The 26894-nt window shown below is 35.5% G+C and overlaps 1 protein-coding gene across 1 annotated transcript in view; it reads right to left on the reverse strand.

The window, feature by feature from the left end:
* Window positions 1–2414: 2414 nt before the first annotated feature.
* The window catches only part of RAB11FIP2 (RAB11 family interacting protein 2), a 33313-nt gene continuing 8833 nt past the window's right edge, over window positions 2415–26894 (reverse strand). The window contains exons 2-5 of the mRNA XM_005154506.3: window positions 23708–24150; window positions 22644–23106; window positions 10723–10768; window positions 2415–7077 (exon numbers count right to left, since the gene is read on the reverse strand). Coding sequence (XP_005154563.2) covers window positions 6850–7077; window positions 10723–10768; window positions 22644–23106; window positions 23708–24150 — 1180 coding nt within the window. The 3' untranslated portion in view covers window positions 2415–6849. The remainder of the gene's footprint in view (window positions 7078–10722; window positions 10769–22643; window positions 23107–23707; window positions 24151–26894) is intronic.

The following is a 26894-nucleotide window of genomic DNA, read 5'->3' on the forward strand; positions in this document are numbered from 1 at the left end:
CAAGTAACAACAGAGGCAGTCTGGCCAGCCATGTGTTGCATATACTGAATATCCAAAGCCATTTCCTAACTTCCATAGGAAAGTGGTTTGTTTAATCCCTAAAGTTAAAACTAGTGTCTAAGAGACTAAAAGAGCAGAGATGACAGCTGGCCAAAGCACATCTAACACCTCAGGTACCAATCCTTCCACTAAACTCTCACTTTTGGAGAGGTTTTCACCCTGGCCCTGATCTTGCTAGCAAAGGGTGCTGGGTTAACTGGTACCCATTACAAAAAGAACCTGCTGGGCAAACAGATCCCTTAAAATCTGAATCCTAGCCTTACCTTTTCTTGGTGGTTTTCCCAACAGTGGAATCTCTCCAACGTTGCTTCTACTAATTCCCTCTATATCACACAGCAGATAATACTGAGGCTGAAACAAAAGACCACCCCATGAAATTCTGCCTCCTTTTTAATATATGGATTTAAATGTTGCATGTCCTTAAAACCTTTTAAAGCTGCTTACTTTTAAAGTATAAACATGTCAGTGTTAAGGCACGGAGGGCACTTTCCTAGCCTAAATCATCATCTATTTATCAAAGACTGATCTACATTGCTAAATGCTGTAAAAATAATTATAAATAGTAATTTTATAAATAGTTTGCATTAATCTCCATGTAATAGCCATTGGCTTCCAGCACTAAATATACTGTTACTATATATAAACATTACACATACGATGCCACAAGGTTTTCAAATTGAGCTGTACTTAGTGTGATTGCCTTCTACATTTACTTAGGAAGTAGTACAGACAAGAGAAAACAGCTTCCTTTAGCAGATAGTCTTATTCCTTTCTCTCATAAAATGACATTATTACAAAATAATCCAAGTTATTAATGCAGAATAAAAGACAGGATTTCTTTTTCATCATTATTATTTATAACTTTACTAATGTGCCCAGTATTACACAAAAGGGCAATGTATCCCAAGTGAGCTGCAGCCAGAGCTTGCACAACACTGCCATAAAAACAAATGAAGAAAATATGGAAATGAAATCCTGATTTTTACTCTGTATGGCTCCATAAAGAATTAACTTTAATAAATGCAACTGGAGAGAGAAAGGTCCTTAATGATCCACCTAGTTTAAATCGAAATATTTCAATAGCTCTTTAACTGATAGATTATGTTCAAATATCCTTGGAAACCTTTGTTAGGATGTTGAGATATTAAATATGAAAACTCAAACCCCAACTCCATACAGGGGAAACTGGAAGCTGTTTAAGCAAGCTGGTGTTTTACCTTGTCAATACAATTAGTGTTGGTATCAACTAACAAACCTTATGCCTCTGAGGTAGGGAAATTGCACTGGCTTCATTTTCAAATGGGCATAGGAATGAGATTAGTTACCAGATGTGAATTACAGATGGAAACTGGTATTTAATAGGCAGCATGGTGCTTTAAGAAACCCGTCTGCTCCTCTATCCTCATTCCTCACGTACTCACCCAACAGAACAGTCCCAAAATCAGTGAGACGTGGGTGAAACAGCTGATGGAGACCTGCATAACAAAGTGCATGTAAGTACATATACATCTCAAAAATTCCCTCCTATTTCCCATAACCACTGTATTTCATGGATACCTCCAAGAGAAGAACCCTTTCTAAACCTAGTCCATAGCTGTACAAAGGACCTAGTTATGGAGCAAGTTAACTGCAAGGAAAGGAATCTCATCCCAGCGAAACGCAAGTCTCCAAGTTACTGGGTGAACTCCTCACAATGTTCTTCTGATCCAGGACCAGTCTTTGTATCTCCTTAGGATCCAGAAAACCTGTCATTGTCACGGCACAGACTTTGCTGTATTGCTGCCCCAAGGAAGAGGAAAAGAAGACAGGCAAAACCTTTTTTTTTCCTTAAGAAAAGGGAAAAAGCTGCAGGGACATTGAAAAACTATATATGGGGACAGGGAAGTGGGGGACAATGCTCCAGTTTTCTGTCATTCTAGCTGGGTTTTATTCTGCCAAGCCTGAGGAGAAATATGCGTCATGTTTGCCCTATCCAAATTTGCACAGTGTTTGTCCTCATGCTAAATGCTGTTCTGGTCTGCAGTGCCAAAGATCTCCCAGTACTATTTACACAACCACACAATTGGAGGAATGGCACATTTATAGGGACTGCAGCTGTCATATAAAACCAAATATACTTAAGAACATGCTTTTTCCCCCACTAATTATAAGTTTTGACACTACTGAAGAGATTTCCCTTAATGGCTACCCTGCAAACATATAATGATATTCCTTTAGAGCTGTCCTTACGGAAATACACCTCTCTCTGGTTTGAGAGTCTTAACAGCACAGTTCCCACAAACACTTACTTAAGCTGAGCTTGGGAGTTACATGCTTTGCATTACACAGATTAACATCACAGTTCAAGAAATACGTCGGTAGTGCATTGTGGTGCTTTATTAGTGTTAGACATGCAATATTTAATGGACAGAAAATAAAACATTAAGATAACATTTTAATCAAATTAAAGGAGTTGAAGTTGCACTAATGAAACAAAAACAAAGTTTTTCATGCATTCTAAGTTTATACTTCTCACATGTGCATACAGTTGTGATTCTGTACCATTATTAAATGTAGACAAACTACCACTGATTGCACAAGACGAAATCAACCCTTAAGTTATAAGTAATGTTCATATCTTTTACAGGCTTCCTATATAACCTGGATCTTCAGCTTTTTATAGTACACTGTAATACAAGACATCTGGAAGCTTCTAAGATGAATAGGAACGGGTCTATCATTTGTAATATACAGTGGCTTCTTCAACGTACAAATTAGGAAAGATAAAGCAAATGCCCACCATGCTGTAGGAGACTGTGACTTCATCAACAGAAACAAATCTCAAAATCCTTCATTAACAGATTAAAGTGCTACCTATTGCATATTAAATACTTCCAGTGACTGTATCTACATTTAGAAGTTATAAATCCCTGAAAATAGGGTTTCATACCAAAAGTGCTGACAGACCCTTAAATCTAGCATCATCAACACAGCAGCACTATAATCTTTCACCATGGACTTCAAAGAGAGGAAGTTAGTCAACATGCTTTAAATATCAGCGTTTCAAAAGCCCACAGCTAACGCCTCTATCGTATCTACAACAGTAATGGATACATAAAGAGCAAAAAAGCATGAGCTTACTTGACATACTTGACATAGGACAGTATTTTTTCTTTAAAGCTGGAAGTGTAAATCAACATCCAGTGCAGCAGTAAACATATTAAGACAGCAGTTCCGTTTAAGACGCATCTAAGAAAGGGCATCCTGTACAGAAAGAAATGCAGCCTAGTACCTAATGAACATGATTTTCATTAGGCCCCAAATCATGAAACCTTTCTAAATGCAAGGCAACATTTTCACAGCTGGAAAATTACAAATAGATCTTGATACAGAGCCAACAGCAATAAATGTAGTTGTGTATAATCTAGGGAGAATGCTACATTCATTAGTAGGTGGAAAAACAAGCTAAACATAATATACAGCAGCAAGAGGTAACATATGTAAATATTAAACATCCTTCATGAATGGCAGAAAGTTTCAATTTGTTTCTTACAACATTACAGTATGGCCTTCATGTTTGTTCCTTAATGTAAGTAAAACACATGGCTATGAGCAAAGCAGTTTAAAAGGATAACTTCAAATCTAGTGTGTGCATGGATGAAGTCTTACACTCATTTTCCAGAGAAAAAATCCAAATGATATGGACATGTCCAAAATTTTCATCCTTATATTTTCAAGGGCAAGAAAGAATGACTGTAAGTGGCAAGGTACTATGGGTTTAAAATGATCTGCAAGAAAGCTTAAAATTTTATCCTATGGGAGAAGTAGAACTTTCTTCATTTTCAATGTATCCATTACTCTGTGTGAAATGTTTTCACCTGAAAGCTGTGTGGTTCAAAAAATACATGTGGGGTGAAGATGCTTTCCAAAAATAACCTCAAAATATAGAAAAATGATAACATTTTCTTTCTAAGCAGAAAATGAAGTGTATAGAATCTTTCCAGAAGTGCTCCAAAAGCAGCCTATTATCTTCAGCTAGAACTCTGTAATCCTTCATAGTTGTAAATGTCCCATTCTGCCTCTTGTAGGAACTCTACCTTTGCCTAAACTGTGTTGTCATTCCCCACTTTCTTGACAAACTGTTAGAAACAAAAGGTGCTTTTATTCACGTATGGATCAGATAAAGACTAGATAGCACATTCAAAGCTTCACTAAATTTCTTGACTAATGCACAAAAATTGATCTTTTCGCTACCTTTAATCTGCTTATCGTTGTCGGTATGCAAATATGTCAAATGATCTGCTCTTAGTCAATTATGCAGTTTGATATTCTACATTTACATTCTAAAAGGAGTCATTTCAGAGGTGCTAAATATAGTAGAGTTTCATTTCAATAATTATAAGTTGGCTTGTAAGTGAAAAAGTCATTGGAGCATATTCTCTGGTTAGTTTACTTGTTAAACCCCATTGGGGTGTGTGATTTAATCATTGTAGATACTACAGATGGTCTCATACCAGTGAGTTTGAAAATGACTGTGGAATTCAAAACAATTGCACAACACTTCCCCACTAACAACATGAGAAAACCACTTGCTTTGGCCAAACATTTGAAAATGTTTAAGAATTTTTATGGAAATACTGAGTAACTGAAACACATCTTGGTGTAATTAGGAAATTGAAATCAAATAAGAGTGCAAAACCTAACTTCCAACTGTAAATGTACCATAACTTAGTACATAACCTTTGGCACTTCAAATATATTACAACAAATTTACAGTCATTTAGATCTTAAGTGGGTCAAAAGAACATTCAGGTGGCTTATGAGGTACCGAACTTGATAAATGCTTAGGCTGTCAAAAGAGACACCTACCTAATGAAGTGGGCCCATTTCTGTCCTACAAACATCTAAATACAGAGCACAATTAGGTAGGCCTTGAGTAATTCAGGCTCTATCCAGGCACAATAATCTATGCTAAGGAATCCCAATGGTGAGCTGGGAACACTCAAACTGCATACATTTTAGGGACACAGGATGGGAGGTAGCTGCTATAATAAGGAAGAAAATATAAAGAAGAAAGAAAAAAGAAGAAAAAAGCTAAAAATAAGTAAACGAAATATGAGAACAATTCTACAAAGAAGTCTTTCTTTTCTGAGAAGAATAAATCTGTACTGTCATACAATTACCATCATCAAATTTATCCAGATAGAACTTTAACTTTTCCAGATCATATATTCAAGACATTACTAATGTGTGCAGTTTTAAAAATAGCAAAGTATTTAGGTCTTTTACAACAAAAAAATTGGAATTTCATTTCTATCTTTTTTTTTCTCCTCAGTAACAGCCATTACATGGTGCCATAAGGAAAAAACCACAAAACAAATCCAGATCAAGTGTAGAAAAAGAGGGGGAGGAGGAGAAGAAAATCAGGTTTTTTATATCTAAATCTAAACTATTCTCTGTGCATTTTTAATATCATCTCACTCTTTCACAGCAACAGACAATCCAACTGAGGCTCTTAGGAAGAAAAATTAAAATTAAGATCTATTTATCTTAATACTGTGAGGATTTTTTTCCTAAGGTATTCTCCCATTATACATTCAGCACTATATTTTGCCAATTTATTGAGTAACAGATACCTTTTTCATACGTCATTTTACAAACAATTATTAAACGATCAGGAAGACATTTATTACATTCTTCTTTCATTTGCCTCAATGAAAACTGACTTTTAGAAGTACTTACAAGGGATAAAGGGGTGTCTTTAAATGAAAAGCCTTTTTAGGTACTCTATACATGTTTAAGCAACATAGCCTATTTCTAAGGGCATATACTTCATTGCCATAAGATTAAAAAACCCAAGACAGATACATATCATGTAAAACTCAATCTTAAATTGAGTCAGTTCCATGGTTTTTGAATTATCCTGTCTATTTAAGTCAGTCTGTACATTTCTCCTACATTTTCACTGTAGTAGTCTTTAACTGAACAAAGTATTCATATCTTTATTTCATACTTTTCTCCAGTTCTCCCTCCAACTCTATTAACACTGTTCAAAGCACTTTAACATATATAAAAAGGCATGCAATAACTTCATACAAAAAGATCCTCAAAACAACTTTATGTCATGAGCTCACTACCAAAGTTCAATCATTACACACAACATCCAGCATTTAAGTGTAAAATAACTGATTCCAGCATGTGCCATTACTGGAATGGCATGGTATATTTCACATTGTTATACAAAAAGCACATTGTATAGAATACAGCATTTAATCTGCAAAGATTGTGCATCACTGTTTTCCTCTAATACGTGTAGAACAAACTACAATCCATTGCAACAAACTGCACTTAGGTTTAGTAAAGCGTACTACACTGGCTTGAAAACAGCAGTCTTGATGGCATGCTGTAATATCAGAATTGATACATTTGCATAATACCAAGAATCACTCAAGAAAACAATCAGACAGCCTTCCCAGTTGAAACTGCCACATGGTGAACACTAAGCTACTATATAAACTGCATGGACATATTTAAGGTGTGTTATTAACTCCACCGTAAGCATTCTGTACCTAAAGGTGTTTTCAAAAATAATAATAATACAAAAAAAGGTCATGTAACCGAATATGACTTTTGGCAGGCCCTGCTAGTGTTTAGAGTAAAAAACAAACCAAAGAACCCACGCCATAGTCCTGTCCTCCCCTGATTCCTGGAATTTCTTAGGAGAAAAAGAATGAAGAGAAGACAAAATGGTAAAGTGTGATTTCCTTCACGCAATGTATTCAGCAGAAAGTACCATCCGGTCTCACTATCTTAGCTTTTGGAAAACTTGCCAGCTTTTCGGGAAGGTTCATATGGCACTCTGAGAATACTAGGTGTTTCTTCCATTACTCGTACAAGAAGATTATCAATGTAATCCTCAAGTTCACGAATATGGGTGTCCTTCTTCTTAAGTTGCTCTTTATGTTTCACCAACTCCTGCAAAACCTCTTCGTAAGTAAGGTTACGGTATCCTGCAGTGGCATCGAAAGGATTTCCATCCTACAGATAAGTGTGAAAAAACACCAGGTTTTATTAAATTGTTCAGTGTTGTGAACACATTCATGCTTTTCGTACGTTTCTCATGTGCACCTCTTGACAGAAGCAACTTCTTGGCAACATACCTCCATTTGCTCTATGGCTTTACCTCCAGTAACCCCACTGGAGCAGACAACTGGAGATAGCTTTCCCAGTTTGCAGTAAGTTTTCCCACACCATCATCTCAAAGCCCCACTGTTTTATGAGGTGTATACACAGTTAATGATCGTAAAAGCAGTCACCACGCGAACAGTAAGCAGGTCCATTTTGGGAAACCACTAGGTAGTTAAGTATAGAAAGAGCCCTGAGAATTCACATCCTGTTGTAACTTCTCTAAGTTCTCGCTTTTTGATCGTATCATAGCAAAACTTAGTTCTAAAGGACATCAGCCCTCATTTGTCTTTCATACTCTATTTTCTGTCATCAGTGGTTTGCCAGGACTTGGTCTCTGACTCATGTAATAAAACTTTCAATTTTAAACTTCAGGTGAAACTAAAAGGCTGCATCTTATTTGCACCAGAGCACTTAAGACAGAAATGTGTATTACTAAAAGACCTTGCTTGCTTGCTTTAAATCAGGAGGGAACCAGAATCAAGCAGTAGGGAAAACAGAACTTTCTGTAATGAGTTCTGATGACTCAAAAGTGCAGGTATTAGCAGAGATGGACAAACCTGTGGCCTTAACAAAGGGCTAGATAAACTTGAATGTCTTATTCTGTGTCAAGAGAATTAGCTCTGACCTGAAATATCCATATTATGAGAAATTTGGAAACGTGTAACTGAGAAAACAGTTGGGAGAGTCAAAGTAGTAGCACTGTTAGACGTACTAAGCAGTAAGTTTTATCCGATTCAGAAATGGAGACATTTAAAAGATATGGAACCTTTAATGAAGTTAAACTAATCTCACCTCCAAAATCCTGCTCCTCTAACAGGGTGGAAGAAGAACATAAGACAGCTTTTGTTTACAGTAGAAACTTGTCATTAAAAATGATAAAGCTTTCACAGCTAGGAAGCACACCACATAATAAAGTCATATTCATTCCTTTTTTCATGCTTCATTCTTCTTTCCATAGAGTAGCTCTGTATTTGCACACTGGCATATGTCGAATCATTAAAAAACGCAGGTGGCCAAAGTTTTCAAATAAACCTAATTAAAAGTGATGGTGAACTGCAAATAGGCTGAAGTACGACAGATCAATCAGCCTCTCTCCATCACTCATATTCTAATAGTAGCTCTTGAATACCTCTGCTTTTAAGGGCTTCTCACTACATTTGAGATATGCAATGTCACGTTTATGTATGTGTATTCAGTATTGTAAACTTACTAAGTTACAAGATTGTGATTATAACTCCCACTTTATTAAAATGGCTAATAATGAAATTTATAAACTGGTCAGTAATTGATTTCCAACAAGTACTGAAGAGAAAATAAATCCACTTTGTAGTCATTATATTTTTAATACATTTTCTTCTACAACAAGGAAGTAGAATTGTCTCTTTATGTTATTAGATCTTTGTACACATTGCAAAAGACATTGTTAACACTTCCATGTCTAAACTATAGGGTTTGCCTCATTTTCTGATTTGGCAAAGGAACAGAAATTAAGATGCAATGATGACTATAAAAAGTTTACTGTATAATTGTGTGCAATCCATATGCTTTAAAGATATTTTGTCATACCCATGCCCCAAATGGAATAACCTATATAATAATAGGCAGAATAACCTATCACATTAATTACACAAGAAAACTCTAGCTAAAGGATGTTAGCACCTAGAAACAAATATTGTTCAAATTAAGAGGAATTTGGATGTTCTGTTCAAACAAGTAAGTGATGCTTAAATGTGTAAGGAACATCTTTACAAAGCCAGATACTAAAATTTTAATACGAAACATTAATCTTACAATGCATTATTAAGGAAAAGAAGTTTTTAAATAACAAATCTATGCAAAGAATGATTGTGTCAGCTGCAAAATACTACAGGGGTACACACTGACAGCCAGAGGAAATGGAGCTGGATAAAATGAAGACCTGGCAATCTCTGATCATCTCTTTATTGTTCTAATGAGGAATTCTGCTCTGGGAATATCATCTAAGCTACTTTCACATCTTTTGCCCTACTTATTTCATCTTCCTTTCAGTTCTTAATTAGGCCTTAAAGAGCTCACACTGCCCTTTCAACTGGTTACTGCTCCCATTTAAACATTGCCTTCAGAGACAGGTGTTGGCACCAGAGGAGAAGACATACAAACATAATTACTAAATGTGATGCACAAGGAAGAAATATAACAACTTGGTGAGGGCTATTATTGCAGAACCTAATAATAAATGACTTCAAACACCTTAGAAAGCAATCTTGAATATTAAAAAAAAAAATAATCAAATGGTTTCATTCAAATCTATGGTTGAGATATTGTTTCTTCTCCACCTAATTTGTATTTTGTATTAAATGAGCACCACCTCATAATCCCACAACTGACATTCAGGATAGTTGGTATTCCAAAGGAAAAATCATCAAGGATTTCTTTTATCACCTTTAAATCCTTTAAATAAAACAATTCACGTCTTATTTCTTAAAAGAATTAAACCAATGCTTTTACCAGCAATAAATCACATGATGTGCAGTAGTACATTTGCAAGCACATAGAAACTGTAATTATGGTTACTTTACAGACAATAGCTGCTAAGTTAAATCAAATTTTTGATGTTGCTTTTTGTCAGAGATTAAGTAACTGCCTGGTAGAATTCAGTTTACTATCTGATCAAAGGCAGCCTTCATATACTCTGACATCTCCCACCACTTACTTACATTATAAAAACTCGGGCATTTACAATAACATCAAATGTTATTACAAATCATTCACATAAACCAGCAAAAGCAAACAGTACAAAGCCATATTTGCTTGTGAAACTTGTTTTCTATATATTTGAAAGATTGAAAACAAACCTAGTTTTAAAAGATTTCATCTATTCACAGAACGAATTCTAGTAAAACCACATTTTCCTTCAAACAAAGACACTGCATGGGAAATCTGTGGATTTTTCCTGTCTTTTCTTAGTACACATTATATTCTGGGTACTTTTAGAGTCAAAAGATTATTCTGAATAATAATGTCTTGTATTTCTATTTGTAGTGCTTTCTGAGAGGCTCTTAATTAATTATTGTATTATTAATGCCATCATATATCAGTTCATTACATCCATTTTGATTTGCCATCTAAAGACTGTCCTGAAGTCTCCGACTACAGTGATAGGAATGTCCTGTTATGACAATTAACACATCACTGCCAAATGCAGAGTTCCTGACTATTATTTCCCTAGAGTCACCTGAAATACCCTAAAGCAACGGTTTTCACCTTGCTTTCTGTGCAAAGATCTAATTTTCCCCTTCTCTACATCATCATACCAGAAGTACAATGCAAATTGAGTGTAAAACTCTCCTTTATTTCCAAATTTGTATTAAGCTTATTATTTTCTAATTAGATTTTCTGGATATGTCAAAAGAAAACCAAGAACCCAACATTTCTTTTTAAGAGGCTAAACACGAACTGCCAATCACTGATTAGTTGCCATTTACTGATGGCTTTCTGTAACATTTCAGAACTCACCATTGTTTTCCTGAGGTCCTCAATGCCAGAAGGATTCACATTAAAACTGTGGGAAAAAAACAAAACTCCAAATATTAGCATTGCATGCTTAACAGACCAAAGAATCGACTAGAAGACACTGCTCAATTCAGCATATAGCTATAAAATATTTAATATGATTTGTTTTCTTGATTTGTTGAACTTAGGAAAGACAGGAATATACTCAGAAATAATGGAAATTTGAATATATACTTTGTTCACAATTTTCTGTATTTTTTTATATTCTTTTTGCAATAAAATTTGAATAATTAGAAAGACAGGAAAGGATATTATGGATTGTGCTTCCCTATATCTTCTCTTCTCTCCAGACTTACCTTGAGCTTCTAAGCAGAAAGTGATACTGTAAATGAAATGTTCTGGAAACAGGTCCCTGGGATGAGACTGTTAGAAAACAACAAAATCCTGCACACTAACATGTATTTGCAGCTGTCATAGCAGCTGCTAGAGGTGAAAAGTCCTTTAGAAATTCCAATGAGATCACCAGTTTAAATCAGAGCTGAAAAGCCATCTTCTGTAGCAACATTTGTTTCGTACTTAAAACTAAGTAAATAATGTATTATTTTATAAACATGGTGATTTTCTCACATATCCAAATAGCAAAGCTATTTCATGATGCTGTTGTGTTCAGATTCTTCCTCAGCTACAAAAGTGCAGTTGATATTGATCAAGGCAGCATTGTCTCAGTGTCAGGTCTAGGAAACAGTCCGCTTGTCTCTCAGGTTGATACAATTATTAGCAAATACCTTCAAAAATCAGTGCCTCTATGTTCTCATGTGCTTGATACAGCAAGATTGGAAAGAAAACTAACCCTCTGAAAATTTGGGTCTGGCTCACAAATACTATGTCCTTAGTAGCATCATTGCAAACATCATTCTGTCACCTCATGGAATCTATCTAGCTTAGATTGCATGTACTGCCCATTAAGGGTGATGTTTGTTGACTGAGAATAATGCAGAGAATTACAAATATATGTCTATCCTTTTAAAATTTATTTTAAAGGTAGCTTCAAGTAAAGGACATGCATTTTATGACTGCTCATCATTGTTATCTGAATTTATAAGCCATATACATATAAGCCATATACATATGGTGCAAAAGTGGAAGGGATACAATTTATAAATGTAAATTAGATAAAATGGATAACCCAATCTTTTTCTGTTTTAAAAACTTGTAGTTTACATTGTAATTTATTTATTTTTTTACTTTATTTTTTTATCCTATATATAACTTTTCATTTCCAAAGCAGGTAGCCTTTTGCTCATAGACAAGTCCCGTGATCCATCTGCCGGACTGAAGATATTAAATAAAGACTGGATTACACAAACAGTCACAACTAGAAATCAAGAGGTGTCTGAATCAAGTTCTGGCTAATTCCCATTATACCTGTTTGTAAGAGTGATCCACAGCAGTTTGCTGGAGACCAGTTTTGAATGAGGGGCCTCTTTCATCGGGTATTGTCTACAAAGCTAAAGGCAGGAACCCTCCCCCCCAGCCCGCCTTTTAGTTTCACACTGATGTGTCAAACACATGATGAACTTGCTTCATTCATGGCTGCCTTTCGTGATCCGAGTACAAAAAAAATGGGTTAACTGAACTGGATCGAATTAGCTTGGTGAAAACCAAGAATGTCTCTATTTAACGAAGTGTGGCGTTAATTTGGGATATCTTTCTTTTGGGACTGTTTCCTCATGTTAGACAAGATATAGAATAATACAGCCTGACTGCTCAACTGAGTGACTGTCTGAAAGGTTAAAAAAGCAAGATCTTTCAATGCACTGAATGACTTTATAGTTTCTGCGAACCAAGTTTGAGGATTCTTTTTCATAGCAGCAGCGTAAAAGAAGAGCAGAAGTTTTGACTACATAACGTTAAGTTTCAAAATTAGAAATATAAATCACTGGCAATACAGACTCATTTTTTTCTCTTTTAGCTAAAAAAAACCCCTGCAATCATTTCCATAATACTGCAGACATTGGAACTGCAATTACAATAGAGCACATCTGCTTATTTTACATGAAGCTATTCAAATACACTTACAAAAAATGAAAAACTATTAAACAAAATATTCCCCCAATAAAAACCTAAACCCCATGAACAGTCTTACTCATATTCTGAAGTGATATGTGGAAATATACTGCATCTCAAGGACAAAACAGGTGCTGAGATTGCATATAGTATTTTTCACATCAGATTGTCTGCTAAGCAAGGTGGGAGCTCAGTGGCCTCGCTGAGCCCCGCAGGGTTTCCTGCCAGCGCTTCCAGCCCAAGGTGAGCCTGAGCAGATGCAGGCTCTCACTGCTGTACCTATAATTCACTGTCGAGAACCATGTAATACCTCTAAAGAAAATACTGTATAATTATCAATACATACAGTCAGGGGAGTTGCATGTTTGGTGTATTGAAATTCATGACAGCATTTGTTCTTCAGTTTAAATTTCCTCCCAGTAACACATGCCTAAAGTTACCATCTTGTTTGATTACTGGTAATAGCTTATAGAAAGCACACCTCTAGAACTACAGCCCACACACTGTACAACCATCATAAGCCTCCTTCGAGCAGCCATTTTCTTGACATCCTAAGAGCATTCTGAAATCACTGATCTAAGCAATTATAAATAATGTCATTTTTTTACTGTGTTATAATCAAATCACAGTTCATAGTGATAGTTATAGTCCCATCTCTAGATTTTCCCCAGGGTTTGATAAATCGGCAAGCAACTTTTGCTATGGAAGCATGAAATTCTCTGTTCACAGCTTGGGAAAAAGTTTCTTTTTGTTTTGGGTTCTTTCGTTTTGAGCTTACTGTGAATAGTGACTGTAAAAAACTGGCATTGTGGGATTCTGTAATTATTGTTTCTCAATTATGCCCAAACTAAATTTGCACAATTTACAAGTAAAAAAGATGTTTCTTTTCTAACAAATGGACTTTCTGCCAACTCACTCTGAAAACTACAGTCAAACTGGGTTTCTCTGGCTCATTGTCTTTAACACCGTAACTTCTATGTACTGTTATACCCAAGCCTAACAGCTCCTCACTGGTCATACCTTCCAACCTATACAAACTGCCTCTTTCTGCTTACTGAAAATCTACCTTCTTGCTCCTGTGTTCTTCATCACCTCAGAGAACAAAGTAATTTTCTATCTCTTCCACTTACCCACACAAAAAAGGCCCCCTCTCCACCAGTGTGGAGTCTCAAGTGCCTCAAGGTGATCCTGTGATGATTTTTAACAGTTTGTCTCTTACAATTAATAAACTTTCATTCACTCCAATCACCTTCAAGAAAGTTAGGAACTAGTAAAAAGGAGGTAAATCACACCAGCAGATTCAAAATCAACTACAGAGGTTAGACAGAGGAGCACACAGATGATACTAAGCAAGCCACTCAACTTTTACATTGCCCCATTATAGGCAGAACAGACAATCTTCAATCTAGCACAACAGTTAATCATGAACCCCATTTCACTTATCTGGGAATTCAATTAGTTTCCTCAACAATTATATCAGACAGACATATCATAAATCTGATTCTATAGAGCATTTTGGATGTCCTTCATGATCATAGTGAACATATTTTATACTTGTTATTTTCCCTATTTAAATACATTAGAAAAGCTTCCTTTTTTCCCCCCCTAACACCTATTTTTATAAGGTAGTTAAACACTTACATTGCATGCTGATTATTTGCAGTTTGTAGAGAAACTACAACGCAGTTGAGTTGAGGATGTATCACAAGCTCAAGTTTATGACTGTGTAACTCTGTCTTTGAAGTTTAATAGTAGTTAAAAATTCAAACATTAGGTCTAGTGGCTGCTTAAATATTTAGCTTCTCAATGCCTAGAGATTAAAACAACCTTTAAAAAATCTTTCCTATAGCTGATTTAAACATTTTAGTGCCTGAACCATTTACTCTGACAACATAATGAATGGGATTCAGACTCCTAAATTACGCTGTATGGAAAGTGTATTTTCTTAATAGAACAAAAGTGTTTTACTTATCTGTGCTATTCATGTTAGTTATATGATCACTGTACTCAGTACTACTGGAAATTAAAACTAGGATATTTACATTAATCATTACTGTTCCAAGTACTGAAACCTTCCATCATAACTTGCCATCATGGAAAATATCCATTATACCAATAAGCTTTCAGTTTCTTTAATATGGAATGTCAGTGTACAGGTAACTAGCAAATCTCTATCATGTTAATTTTCCATTCGAGTCGAAATATCCCTATTCCTACTTCTTGGTCTTTGGACTGATTCTTTTTACAGTGCTTATGCATTTCTCTTTGGATTCTCACAACACGTATCACAACTTTGAAATATTAGGATGCAATTTAAGTATTACCGACATACTAGAAAAACAAAAGAAACTAATAAAATCAGACAGAGTTAATGAAATTCAGAAACTTAGCTTTCCATAGAATATTATTAGCCTGCTGTGCTTGGCGATGCAGACATCACTTTATACTCTGAGAAGGAATGACTATCATGTCTGGCAACTAAGCAAGTATGGAGTAAGCATATTACCATTTATTTCACAATCAGATTCTGGGGAACATCACTTATGACACTTCACTTTATAAATTGTCCTGCTGTCAAGCCATGTTCTGTTGCCTTTTGGAGCTTGTGCAACCCCAGGAGGACACAAAAAGAGCATCAGGTTTTGTTGCTATCACTCCATTTTCTTATTACTATAAAGTCTCATGCCAAGAGCTAAGAAACTGGACCAAACCCCCTGAACACTAAGAGACACTTTTCTTGCAAATAATTTGTTCTAAAGCTACATACTCTTTAGACAGACTCCTGTGGAAATAGTCTGTTCGCGAGTATAGTGCTGCTCTCTATGGAGCCCTTTAAAGATGGCAAAAGGTTCCATGAGATAAAGAAATTACAGTCTCAGAATACAGTGCTCAATAATGGTCCTGAACAGTATGTGCTTCAAGCTCACGTATATTTCAAATTTAGTGCAGCAGAAACATGACAATGCAACTATATGGAAGGACAGAAACCTCCATTAAAACAACTTGGAGAATTTACCCGATTTTTTGTTTTCTGTATAAACATCTTCATGTCATAATCAGACATGGATTTTAATCATGGATTTTGATATACTGGTGATCAATTCTGAGGTGTCTGATACTGCTGGAGATAGCTCAAGGGACGTAGAAGCATACAGGTCTGCATTCACGAGCCCTACCACAATGCAGCCTTCTCCCTCCAGAAATATAAGTACCTTAAGCACTTGTAACTTCTTGTACTTGCTCACCGCTGGACATATTACTCATGCAAATATATCTATTATTCAGGACTTACAAAACATTCTACAAATCCAAGTGTTCTCACACAATGTACTCGACTGAATTTTAAGTTTCTGGAAACAAACAACAACAGTTTTCCATCAAAAGTTAGTATTTTAAAGCATATAAATATTCTCCCTTTTACTAGGCAGTTGTGCCTCATGAGACCAATAAGGAACTGTTACACTAAAAGTTGTGCCAGCACCTCCACTAGAACCCCCTGCTATTAGCGATCTATAAGTCAACCAAAAGACCCAAACAACCCTAAAGTAAAATTTTATATTGAAACTTCCAGAACCATTTTTGGAATGCTTAAAAAAAATAGCTAATTCTTAGTTCTTCTAATGAAACAGAGAAAAAAGGTTCATCAATTTCACACAAGCTTCTGCATTTATTAATGAAGAAACTGGATATAACTATTTAGTTTTTTCTTTTTTCTTTCGAAAAGAAAATAGAACAGGCAGTGCATTTCCCCTTGGGACAGATAATACGCCTCGTGTATCCACTTGAAAAAGATTTCACATGCCCTAATGTGCACCAACAGACAATGAAAGCCTGAAAAAATCTTGTCATGCAGCCAGGAGGATGAACTTTCAAAACAGTGTTGCTAAAACAGACAACTAATTAGGAGTAAGTGGCTGACAGTGAAGAGTCTGCAGAAGTCAGGATTAGTACTAAGGAATGCTACAGTATCTCTCTAAGAACTGATTGCTCCAACCCACTCCAGCAATGTCGAAAATACTGTGACCACTGCTTTGTAGTAGCTTTGCCAAAGGTTATTTCATTATTCCCTCATCACATGTAGTGATCTTTCTAAACCAGATGATACTAGTCCTGGCAGGACAGACTATGAATGTTTGCATCATTTCTGCTTGTTTTGTAGTTTCCCTTTACATCTCACTGATAATGTATTTAGTTGTTGAAATGATGCTTTAGTGACAGCTTTACCACACTGCATTAACAAATAGGAACAGTCTACAGCATGATTCATACATTATCATAGTTACCAATATTCTACCTAGCAGAGACAACCACAGCTGACTGAAGTCTAATCAAATTTCAGTAGAGAACTGAAAAAAAAACCCTTTCATTTCAAGAAAAGCAATGCAGAAGTCCACTGTTGTTAAAATAAGCCATGCTAACACAGACAGAGGAAACGAAACTCTGAAAATAGAATAGTACACCTGATGACACTTTTTGGCTAACAGAGAAATAAATAGATGTTAAAATGTCAGAATGGACTTTATTGCTCTAGCAAACACAATAATAAACTCGTTAGAGATCAACACTGCTGAACAACGCATATGAAAATTGAAAATAGGGACTTGGAAAAGTACATTGGAAAATTATGACCTTTTTTGGAAAAGAAATATACAGCCATTATAACCCTTTGCTCTGATCAGGCAACTTCTGGGGCTCATTCCAATGGAGTTGTGGCCAGTAACTATGCCTCTGGCACATCACATGTAACAGGCAAGACTGAAAGCATTTAACAGTCATTTACCTTTGACTAAGTTGAAGTTATTGCATCAAGAACTTATCTCCACTGTGGTTTAAGCTATCAGGTTTTACCCTGAGGTTTTACTTTACAACTGCAGTGACTAGAGACAGGGACCCGCTCTACTACAAGCTCAACTCACAACAGTAACCTAGAAAATCAGGTTACTGTTAACAGTAACACCATGATTTTGCAAAAGCTTCTTTATCTAGTTGACCATCACACACACATTTCAGTATTTGCTCAAATGGAGCAGATACCAGCTGTTCTTTAGACTTCACAATTTAATATGATTCGAACACATCACAGTTATCAGGAGCCTCATGTTTTCATGAAGCCTCACTTAGGTTTCTTCTTTTTAAATGAATATATCAGAATTGCTTATTTCAAACACTTCATCCATTGGGAAAAATTAAACTGCAGATACTGTTTTGTTTAGGACAGGCATCTCTGGAGAGGCAGCTCTGACAGCTCCTGTGATGACAGTATGGGGGAGTGAGGCTCAAGAAAATAACTACATTCAGATATTACAGAAAAGCAGAAAGATGTAAAAGAGATGAGTTTAAGGGTTGGGTTGGGGGTGGTTTTTTTTGGTTTTGGTTTTGTTTTGGGATTTTGGTTGGGGTTTTTTTGAGTTGCAATTTTAAAAAAAGGCTGAAGCAGTAACAGAACACAGAAAAAAAATAATTTTTTTCTCCAATTGGCAAAAAATTTATAGAAAAACTCAGTATTCATAACTGTAATAGTGAATCCTAATAAAATACATGTTTCTTTGTCCTCCACTATTCCATCCTCCATATTGCTTACAATGGAAAGTATCTATTGCCAGAAATTGAGATAAAGTGTAACCAGTATGTAGGCACAAGCTTCTTTTCTCCAAGTTTAACAATACTTAGGTCATGGGAGTGCTACTTTGAAAGGATTCTTTAATGTATCTCTGTTTATATATACATATATGTATATACAGACACACACTGTGCATAAGTGTATGTATTTTATATATAATGTGTGGCTATGTGTGTGTGTATATGTGTACATATATATAAAATATATATATATATATATATATATAATGAATCTTAGAAAACTCCCACCTATCAATTCAGTTCCCCAGATGTGGAATTTGATCAGACTAGTAACAACCTGTCAGCTTTAAATATTGGACTACTTGTTTCCCTGTGTCCAGTGCCTAAGATCTTGTTAATTACCTAAACTCTCTTTCTGTAGGTCTTGTTAATTACCCGTCTCCTGTCTCAGAGGACCTTGTTAATAACTTGTACAATCTCTCTAAAAAGGTCCTAATAACACGTTAAAATTAAAGATGTTTTTCTCTTAGCACTTGTCAAGTGGTGTAAATTGAGAAATTTGCACATCACTTTATTAGCTGACTCTAGTGTATTTTCCTAAACACAAACTATTTCAGAGAGAGATGCGCAAGGTTTGGATGTGGCACAAAAACCAATCTTTGTTTTCCAGGAGTAACCCTCAATTTCTTTAACTGTGTTCAATGCAAAGTCCACGTGGCTTCTGCCTGCAAATTAACCTCTTGAGAGCCATTACAATAGCAGTCATTGTAAGAAAGGATGCAATTTAAGATAGTATTAGGCCAAAGTTTCAAAGGAGTGGATTAAGAAGTATGAAGACAGAACTATTATTGGTAAATGCTGTCTTAAAATGCTAGACATATTGTGTGCTTAAGAATTCTTCATTGGCTTTATAATATAAATCCTCTGGAACGAGCAGATTTTGTAATATTTGCAAAAACAGCATTTCGTGTTTCACTGCGAGACTGCAGCATTTTTAAGTTGTCAAGAAATCAGCTCATAAATATCTATATTACACCTACACCAGACAATAAAACCCCCCAAATCTTAACACTTATGTAATACTGTAACACCGTATCTATAAAACCCTTAAAAAAATACTCATTTATCCACTCAGCATTTGTAAAAGGTAACAAAATACCATCCCCATTTTACAAATCAGGAGCAGGGAAACTTAAGTGATTTAGCCAAAGCCACAGAACAAGCCTTTGCCAGAGCAGAGATTAATAGAAATTAGGGGTCCATATTTTGTGATTTCCTGACAACTAGTAGTATACACAAACCAGGCAGGTTTTGTTTTGCTTTCCCAAAATGCTTCTTAAACCTTTTTGAAATAATAAATAATAGTAATAAAAATAAATAATAATTCTCAAATAAGCCTGGGATATTTCTTGCTTTTAGGAGAAAAAAAAAATCCTGTAACTGTTGCTGAACCACTTCTACATTTTCTGTGTCAGCAGCTAAGAAATGTGGATGATGTATCTATCTTCATTCTTTTAATTAGGAAATAAGAGTAATTAGTGACAGACCCTGCATACAGCTAGCTAGCACTTAATGACTGGTTGGGAGAAGGGCTATTCTGCAGCTCTGTTCTGTAACTCCCCCAGTGATGCTGTTGTGAGCTCCTGTATTGCATGTCATTACTGCCTGGTCAATAACCACACTCAGAATGGACTGACTCAAAGCTCACCAAAGTCACTGAAAAGACTCCCATTAACTTTACAGAGACCCCGATCTTCACACTGTGCACGTGAAGAAATGGTTTGGTCAGTATTTTGCCCACTAGAAGAAGGTTGCTGTGGGGTTTTAATGCCACTTTGCACTATCTCCAGCCTGGTCCCATGGACTGAATGTCCTTTTGTTGTTACAGGGTGCTCCTGGAATACATCTTCCAGCTGAGTTTCATCAGATAGAAATCCCATTCATATGACCCAGGACCGTTTCATCACTTAAACCAAGGCTTAGCTAAGTGGTGTTAACTGGGAAAGTGCAAAACAAACTCACAGCAGAACACTGATTTTGGATATACCTTGATAAAAAAGATATTGCCTGGTTTAATTACAGAAATGGGACCCATCCCAAAGAGCTTAATAGAACATCGAGTAAACAGAAAACAACTCAAAAGTCTGAACTCCCTGTGTATGTTTCCTGCATACTGAATTTGTTACTGAACTTCATTCATTTTGTGCCTACAGATTTATACAACTCTTTCTTCACAGTATTACTGGTTTGAAAAATTACAACCGGTTTCTATTCAGCAAATCCTTCACAGATATAAGGTAAACTTAAACTGTAAACTTATTAAATATGCACATTTTGTATTAGTTTCAACTTCAAAAGGAAATCAGTGTACAAGATATATTTGAAAGAAAGTGAACTTGTTCTAAGTTTCTCACAGAACATAATACAGGAGCACATTAAAATCGAGAGCTTCTAACTGAAATTATTACATGCTAGATATTATTCCATAACAGCTGTCTGATAGAAAGGGTCAAAATGTTTACTCCTTTTTCTTGCTTTTTGAAAACAACCGAATATCTATTTGTCTTATCAGAGGTTCATGTTTACATAAAAGTCAAGAACTAGTAAAAGAGCCTTAGACAAAGAGGGGGAAAAACTGACTAGAGTCCTTCTGAACGGGCACTGTGATGAGCTTTTTTAATTACAAAATAGAGGGAAAAAAGCCCATCATGATTACCATTAAAAATTTATATTTATAAAGATCAGCTGTATTCAAGAACTTCAAAAGATTTCACTACTTGTATCTAGCATCTGCCTGAATACATTTTTATATCGAAAAAAATAAATGCAATGTAATTTTAATTGTTATTTAAATGATTCCTCTGTAAAGGAGCTCATTCAAACAGAAGTTTAACTTCTGACAAACCAAGCTACATCCTAACCTTACTCTAATCTAGAGAAAACCTTTATTAAGTAAATAATATGCTCAGACTGTCTGTAAACACTTTATTTAAGACACTAGGAACTAACATGCCTCACAGAAGATGGTAAGAAGATAATTCATTGAAGTCTGTATGAGCTTCTGGCAACTGAGTTTTTTCTATAGTAGCTCCATTTCAGTTTATCTAATTCATATCCATTATTAGTTTTGTTGAGAAAACGACTGTAAATTTAAATCAGGAGGGCATGCATCCTAACCTATGAATAAAACTGAACTGGGACACAATAAGATCAATCTGTTCTAAAATCTTCAAGAACAAGCTAACAAGAAACATTTGTTTTAAAGAAAATACCACTGTGTCATTAATTATGGAATTAGTAGACATGGAAAAGGCAAATTTGTTAGAACCACGTTTACCATTTAAGGCAGTGATTTACTTCACAACTTTCAAATTCCAGTTTGGAGCGTTTGAATTCAATTTCTATCAAATTTAAGCCATTAAACAGAAATGAATCATTACCTTAAAAAAACAATAAAAAAACCCAACTGTTAATTTTTCGCATTAATATACAGAAAAAAATGCAAATGAATAAAAGTTAAATAATTAACTTAAACATCTATCTGTTGGGAACGGTATATTTGGGGTGTGTTTGTGTGTGTATATATATATATATGTACATATATATAGGGAGAGACAATTTATCTTCCCTGACTAGTAAACAAAAGCTCAAAAGGAAACTAACTATGGGATACATTTTTTTTTCCCCAAGGAAAACAAGTAAACTGTTGGCAGACAAACAAAGATTAAAATAGATTATTTAAATGAAAGTTTATTAACAGCCCAGGTAAGTTAATTCACTCTGTTTAACACAAACTGCTGTCTTGGGCAATAACTTGAATACACAGGAACTCAGCAAAGCTACAAGGAGCCAAATAAATTCAAGCATAAGTGCCCATGGGTGCACCCAGTTTGTTTTCATTACTCACATTTTCTTCACCCTTTTGTTTATTCCGTTCCATTTTTCCCTTGAAACCTTTCCCTCTTAAAACCTGACTTAGGGCACTAATAATTAGCAATGAGTGTTAAGTGAAAACGGACAACTTTCAGGAAGGACAAAGAAGGTCTTCCACAAATGTAAGTACCCAAGAACATTCACAGTATATATTAGTAATGTCAATGTAACTTCCAAATGAAGTAAGAAAAGATGCAACTATGTAAGTACATAACTTTTACTTAGAAACAGATAAGCAATGATATAAATGTATCTAAAGCACTAAGACAGTGCTCCTTGACACTTCACATTTTCATTTATATAACATGTTCAAGATACCAGATCAAAATACAGCAAAAACCTACCTTGAAGATGGCAACCTGCTTGTAGGCTTGAAGTTTGTCAGAAACGGATTAGTTGAATCATAATCAAAACTCTCCTGATGAGTTTCACCAAATGCACTAGGTGATTTCAAGTCAGTAGCACTGTCTGATCCCCCATTGCTCAGTTTATCTGACCTCCTGCTATCCTTTTTCCCAGTCACTCTTTCAAACAGACTAACTTTCTCTTTTTTCTCTTTTTTAATTTCTTTCCTGATGTCGACAGGTTTGGAAAACAGGTTTATGTTTTGATCCCATGTTGCTGGGCTTTCTTCAAATGGGTTCTTCTGTCTTGGCAGTGTAGCAAATTTTTGGGGTAACGAAGCACTTACATTGGTAAATGGGTCATTTTGTGTTTCAAGTGCAGTTTCATCAGCTGTGCTGCCAAGCTGGTTCATTTTAGAAGTGTCAACACTTAATGTCCTTCTATGTGGAGATTTCAGACTCCCTGCAAAAAATCTGTCATTAGCATATTATCAATGAGACACCACAATAAGTTTATGACATGCAGAGAACCTGGTTTAGCTTAGGTCTAGAAACTTTGATTATGGATATATAGTACAGCAATGCTTTGTTTCCTGTATGAAAACTAAGTTCTAAAAGACAGCTATGACTAGAGTGTGGCATTCCAGAAAGCAACAGTAGTCTATTGCTGCACAGTAACTTTGAACAATGCAAAGTATTTTCAGTTCTTTGTATAAGTCAGGTTTAAGACTTTGGTGATATTTTCAACTTTTGAAATAGATTCTTATTTTTGACAAGATGCTATTTTGCCTAGAGTTCCCTCTAGAATGTAATGCTTCACTACAATACACTCTTAAGTGAGGAAATAAGAAAAATGCTAAATTACTATATATTATGACCACTTTGTTATCTTTCATGTTCAGAAACAGCAATTATAAGTTACAATTAACTAATGGAAGTGAAAATAAAAGGCTAGCAATAATTACTTAACTTTCTGGCCTTGTAATTGCTTCATAAACTAAAGAAACAGGCTTTTGAATGCTCTAATAGCAGTGGACTGTAATTATAATGGTCATGATACTTACCACCTTCATCAACCGAACCAAAAGACTCCAGCTGACGTCTGAAAAGATGAGAGTAGCCAACTGTGCTGGATTTCATTTTTTCTGAGGAGACATGAGATCCTGTTAAATCTGACATTGAATGAGCTGAGGATAACCGCTGAGGTCCCAACAGGAAAGGTTTTTTTGGTTTTGATCTCATTTGTACTTCACCACTACATACCCCTACGTTTGCATCAGGTATGTGAGTACTTGGGATGATCGCAGAGGATGTGTCTGAAAATGTCCCATCATTTTTTCGACCTTTCATTTTGTCTTTTAGTTTAGCAAAAGGGGATTTGGTTTTGTCCTTCATTGACAAATCAAACATACTCGCTGTCATGTTATTCCTCATAAACTGAATATTGACTTTTATTTCTCCTCTGTCTTTAGTTCTTTTCCCTTGTCTGGACTCCAGATGAAACCACCTTAAAGGAGAGAAAGAGCAAGTTAAGTTGTATTTTCTGGTTAGTTTATTAACATATCTGTCAAATATCACTGAAATTATGAAAGTCAAATTCCATAGCAAAATTAAAACATTCCTGTACTGGAAAACTTTTTTGTCTATATTTGTTTTTGAAGAAAAAACTTGAATAACTAAGCATGCACGAAGCTCTTTCCAGAGTTCATCTGGTTTGAGAACCAAAATTAACTCTGTGGAAGCTTATTAAGCTTCATCAAAGCTAATGGGCTCACATCTGCTTATGAAGGAGAATTGCATCTCAGGTTAATTATAAATACAAATACATTTCATTTTGCTATTTAAAAGAACACTTGATATTTTTCAAGTGGCCGTTATTTAGCAGTGATGTATATTACCTTCATGTATAATGCATGGCAAATATTTCATCTAGTAACCTTTTCTCTTTGATTTTGCTTAAGTTTTTCCCCTCTGTCCCTTGCTTCTAAACACTGGTTAAGATCTATTTCAGCTGTACCAACATTAGCAATGAAACATCTGAGACTCCTGGACAGACAATTGCCATTTTGGTTCTGCACCTGCAACCCCTGCTGATGTTGAGGTAACTTTACTAGCACCAGTGGCATAACAGTGAGCACATAGGTGTATCTAACAGCCATTCCTTCTTTTGCAGGTCATTGTCAGGCTTTGGAACCATGACAAAAAAACCCTCTTCTTGAAAAGAGATTGAAGGTGTGATCATCTGTTTCAAAAAGCCAAGTGTGCATCTTTGCCAGGTGCAACAAAAGCTTCATGATTATCCCAGTGTCTTATTCATTCCCTATTGTGCTCCATTGTCCCATAGAAACACCTGCAGAATTATGGCTCATCTTCCTTCCACAGCTTCACCTACACAAATGACCAACAATCCCCTCTACACACCCATCATCAAAAGCCTTTCTCTATTGCAATAAAGGCACAAAGGCATATTTCAGATCTGCCAGCTCCAAAGAAATGCTCTAAACCCAATCAGGAGAAATTCATGAACTCATACTAACGCAGCAGTGCACTATCATGATGAAGTAACTTTTGAACTGGAGACTAAGAAATGAAATTGCCTATCAGCACAGATGTAAAATTGATTATGCAGTTACACATACATTATTCAATACTGCCAAATATAGAAAACAAGGGCAGGAAAGGAGAGAAATAACCCTCAATTTCCTTTCAGATTTCATAAATATTTTTAAAGGTGACAGCTGAAATTGAATTTTTAGGCAGAGATACTATTTTCTGAGCTGAGAAAATATTTCTCCAAGTGACCCATCAAAGAAGTAACAAAACAATAAAGAGAATTATGACTTTTTTTGTTGCTTTGTGATGTCCAAAAGGGTTTTTTTATCCCATACTAAAGCAGATCGCCTCTGTCTTGGCAGTGGACAACATGAATCCAGACCAGTAGATCCAGAAGTTCAAATTGGTACGAGGACAATTAAACTTTTAGGAAGAAAGCTTTTCTTCTGTTGTGAGGTAACTTCATTTATATATTTTAACTTAAATACAAAACCTGAAATATGTTATGTGTCTGAAGATAGATGGATTGCTTTTCTTTTTAGTTAATAATGTTTCACTTCTTGGTAACTGATTCCAGAAACACTTTAAGTCATCTATAGGGTCGTTACAGAAAACGCATACAATAGAACCCAGGGGAAATCTTTTTTGTGATATATAATAGTACAAAAACTGGAAGACAAGATAGCCTACTTTCCTTAACACTTTCATTTGAAAGGAAATATGTTCATGTATTTGTTATAAAAATAAAAACAATACACAGCCACAATGAGCAAGCCCTTGCTCAGACAGATCTTGCCTGTGCAGGAAAAAAAACCCTAAACCAAAACCCACCCAGAAAGTGAGAAAGTCCTCCCCATGACTCCTTAGACAGACATGAAGCATAAGCATAAACAAGGCTTATGAGTGTTTTAAGAGGCTTAACAGGGAGAGATGAACTCACTGACATTCAAATTTAATGGCTCAGCCTACACTATGAGAAAATATATTCCCTTTCTCTCTCTTTACCTCCCCTCACAGGTCCCAAACATTAATACTGTATCTCTGATGAGACTGATGCATTTTAATATATTTCTACTATAGGAATTACCAATAATTTAAACTGATGAATGACACTCACTAACTTGTTTTAGAACAGTATAAAGACCTAAATTCTTAAGCCTTTGTTGTGTAGAAGAAAGCCTTTTCTTTTAAAACTTAACTTAATTCAATGACATTCTCATCGTGAATCAACAACCACTTTGTGCCAGTATCAGTACTCACCTGCTAATGGCATACCTCTGCATGCTATTTTGACATCCACCAGGTCTGAAGGAGACAACTCCAGCACACAACTAACACAAGCCTTTGCAGCTTGTACATTTGTTTTCAAAGCAGACTGTGATGCACTTGACACTAAAAGTAAGTTCAGCTGGGGAAACAAAGAAACTCTCCTTACCTAGAAGATAACAGAACGGCATAAGGGACTGGACCTCTTACCTGCTGGGCCCAGGTTCAATGCTATTACTGATTCCAACAGAATTTAATCATAAACTCTTTACTCCAGCAAAATTCCTCTGGACTTCAGTGGAATTTCTACTTGAATAATGAGCGCTGGATCAAATCTTTGTATAAAAGACAGATATTTAATTTTCTTAGGCATTTCAAGGAGGTTTCTTTGTTACCTTGGAGAGTTTATCTTGTTTTAGTTATAATGAAGGT

Source organism: Melopsittacus undulatus, chromosome 4, assembly GCF_012275295.1.
Source record: "Melopsittacus undulatus isolate bMelUnd1 chromosome 4, bMelUnd1.mat.Z, whole genome shotgun sequence".
In the NCBI taxonomy this organism is placed as follows: domain Eukaryota; kingdom Metazoa; phylum Chordata; class Aves; order Psittaciformes; family Psittaculidae; genus Melopsittacus; species Melopsittacus undulatus.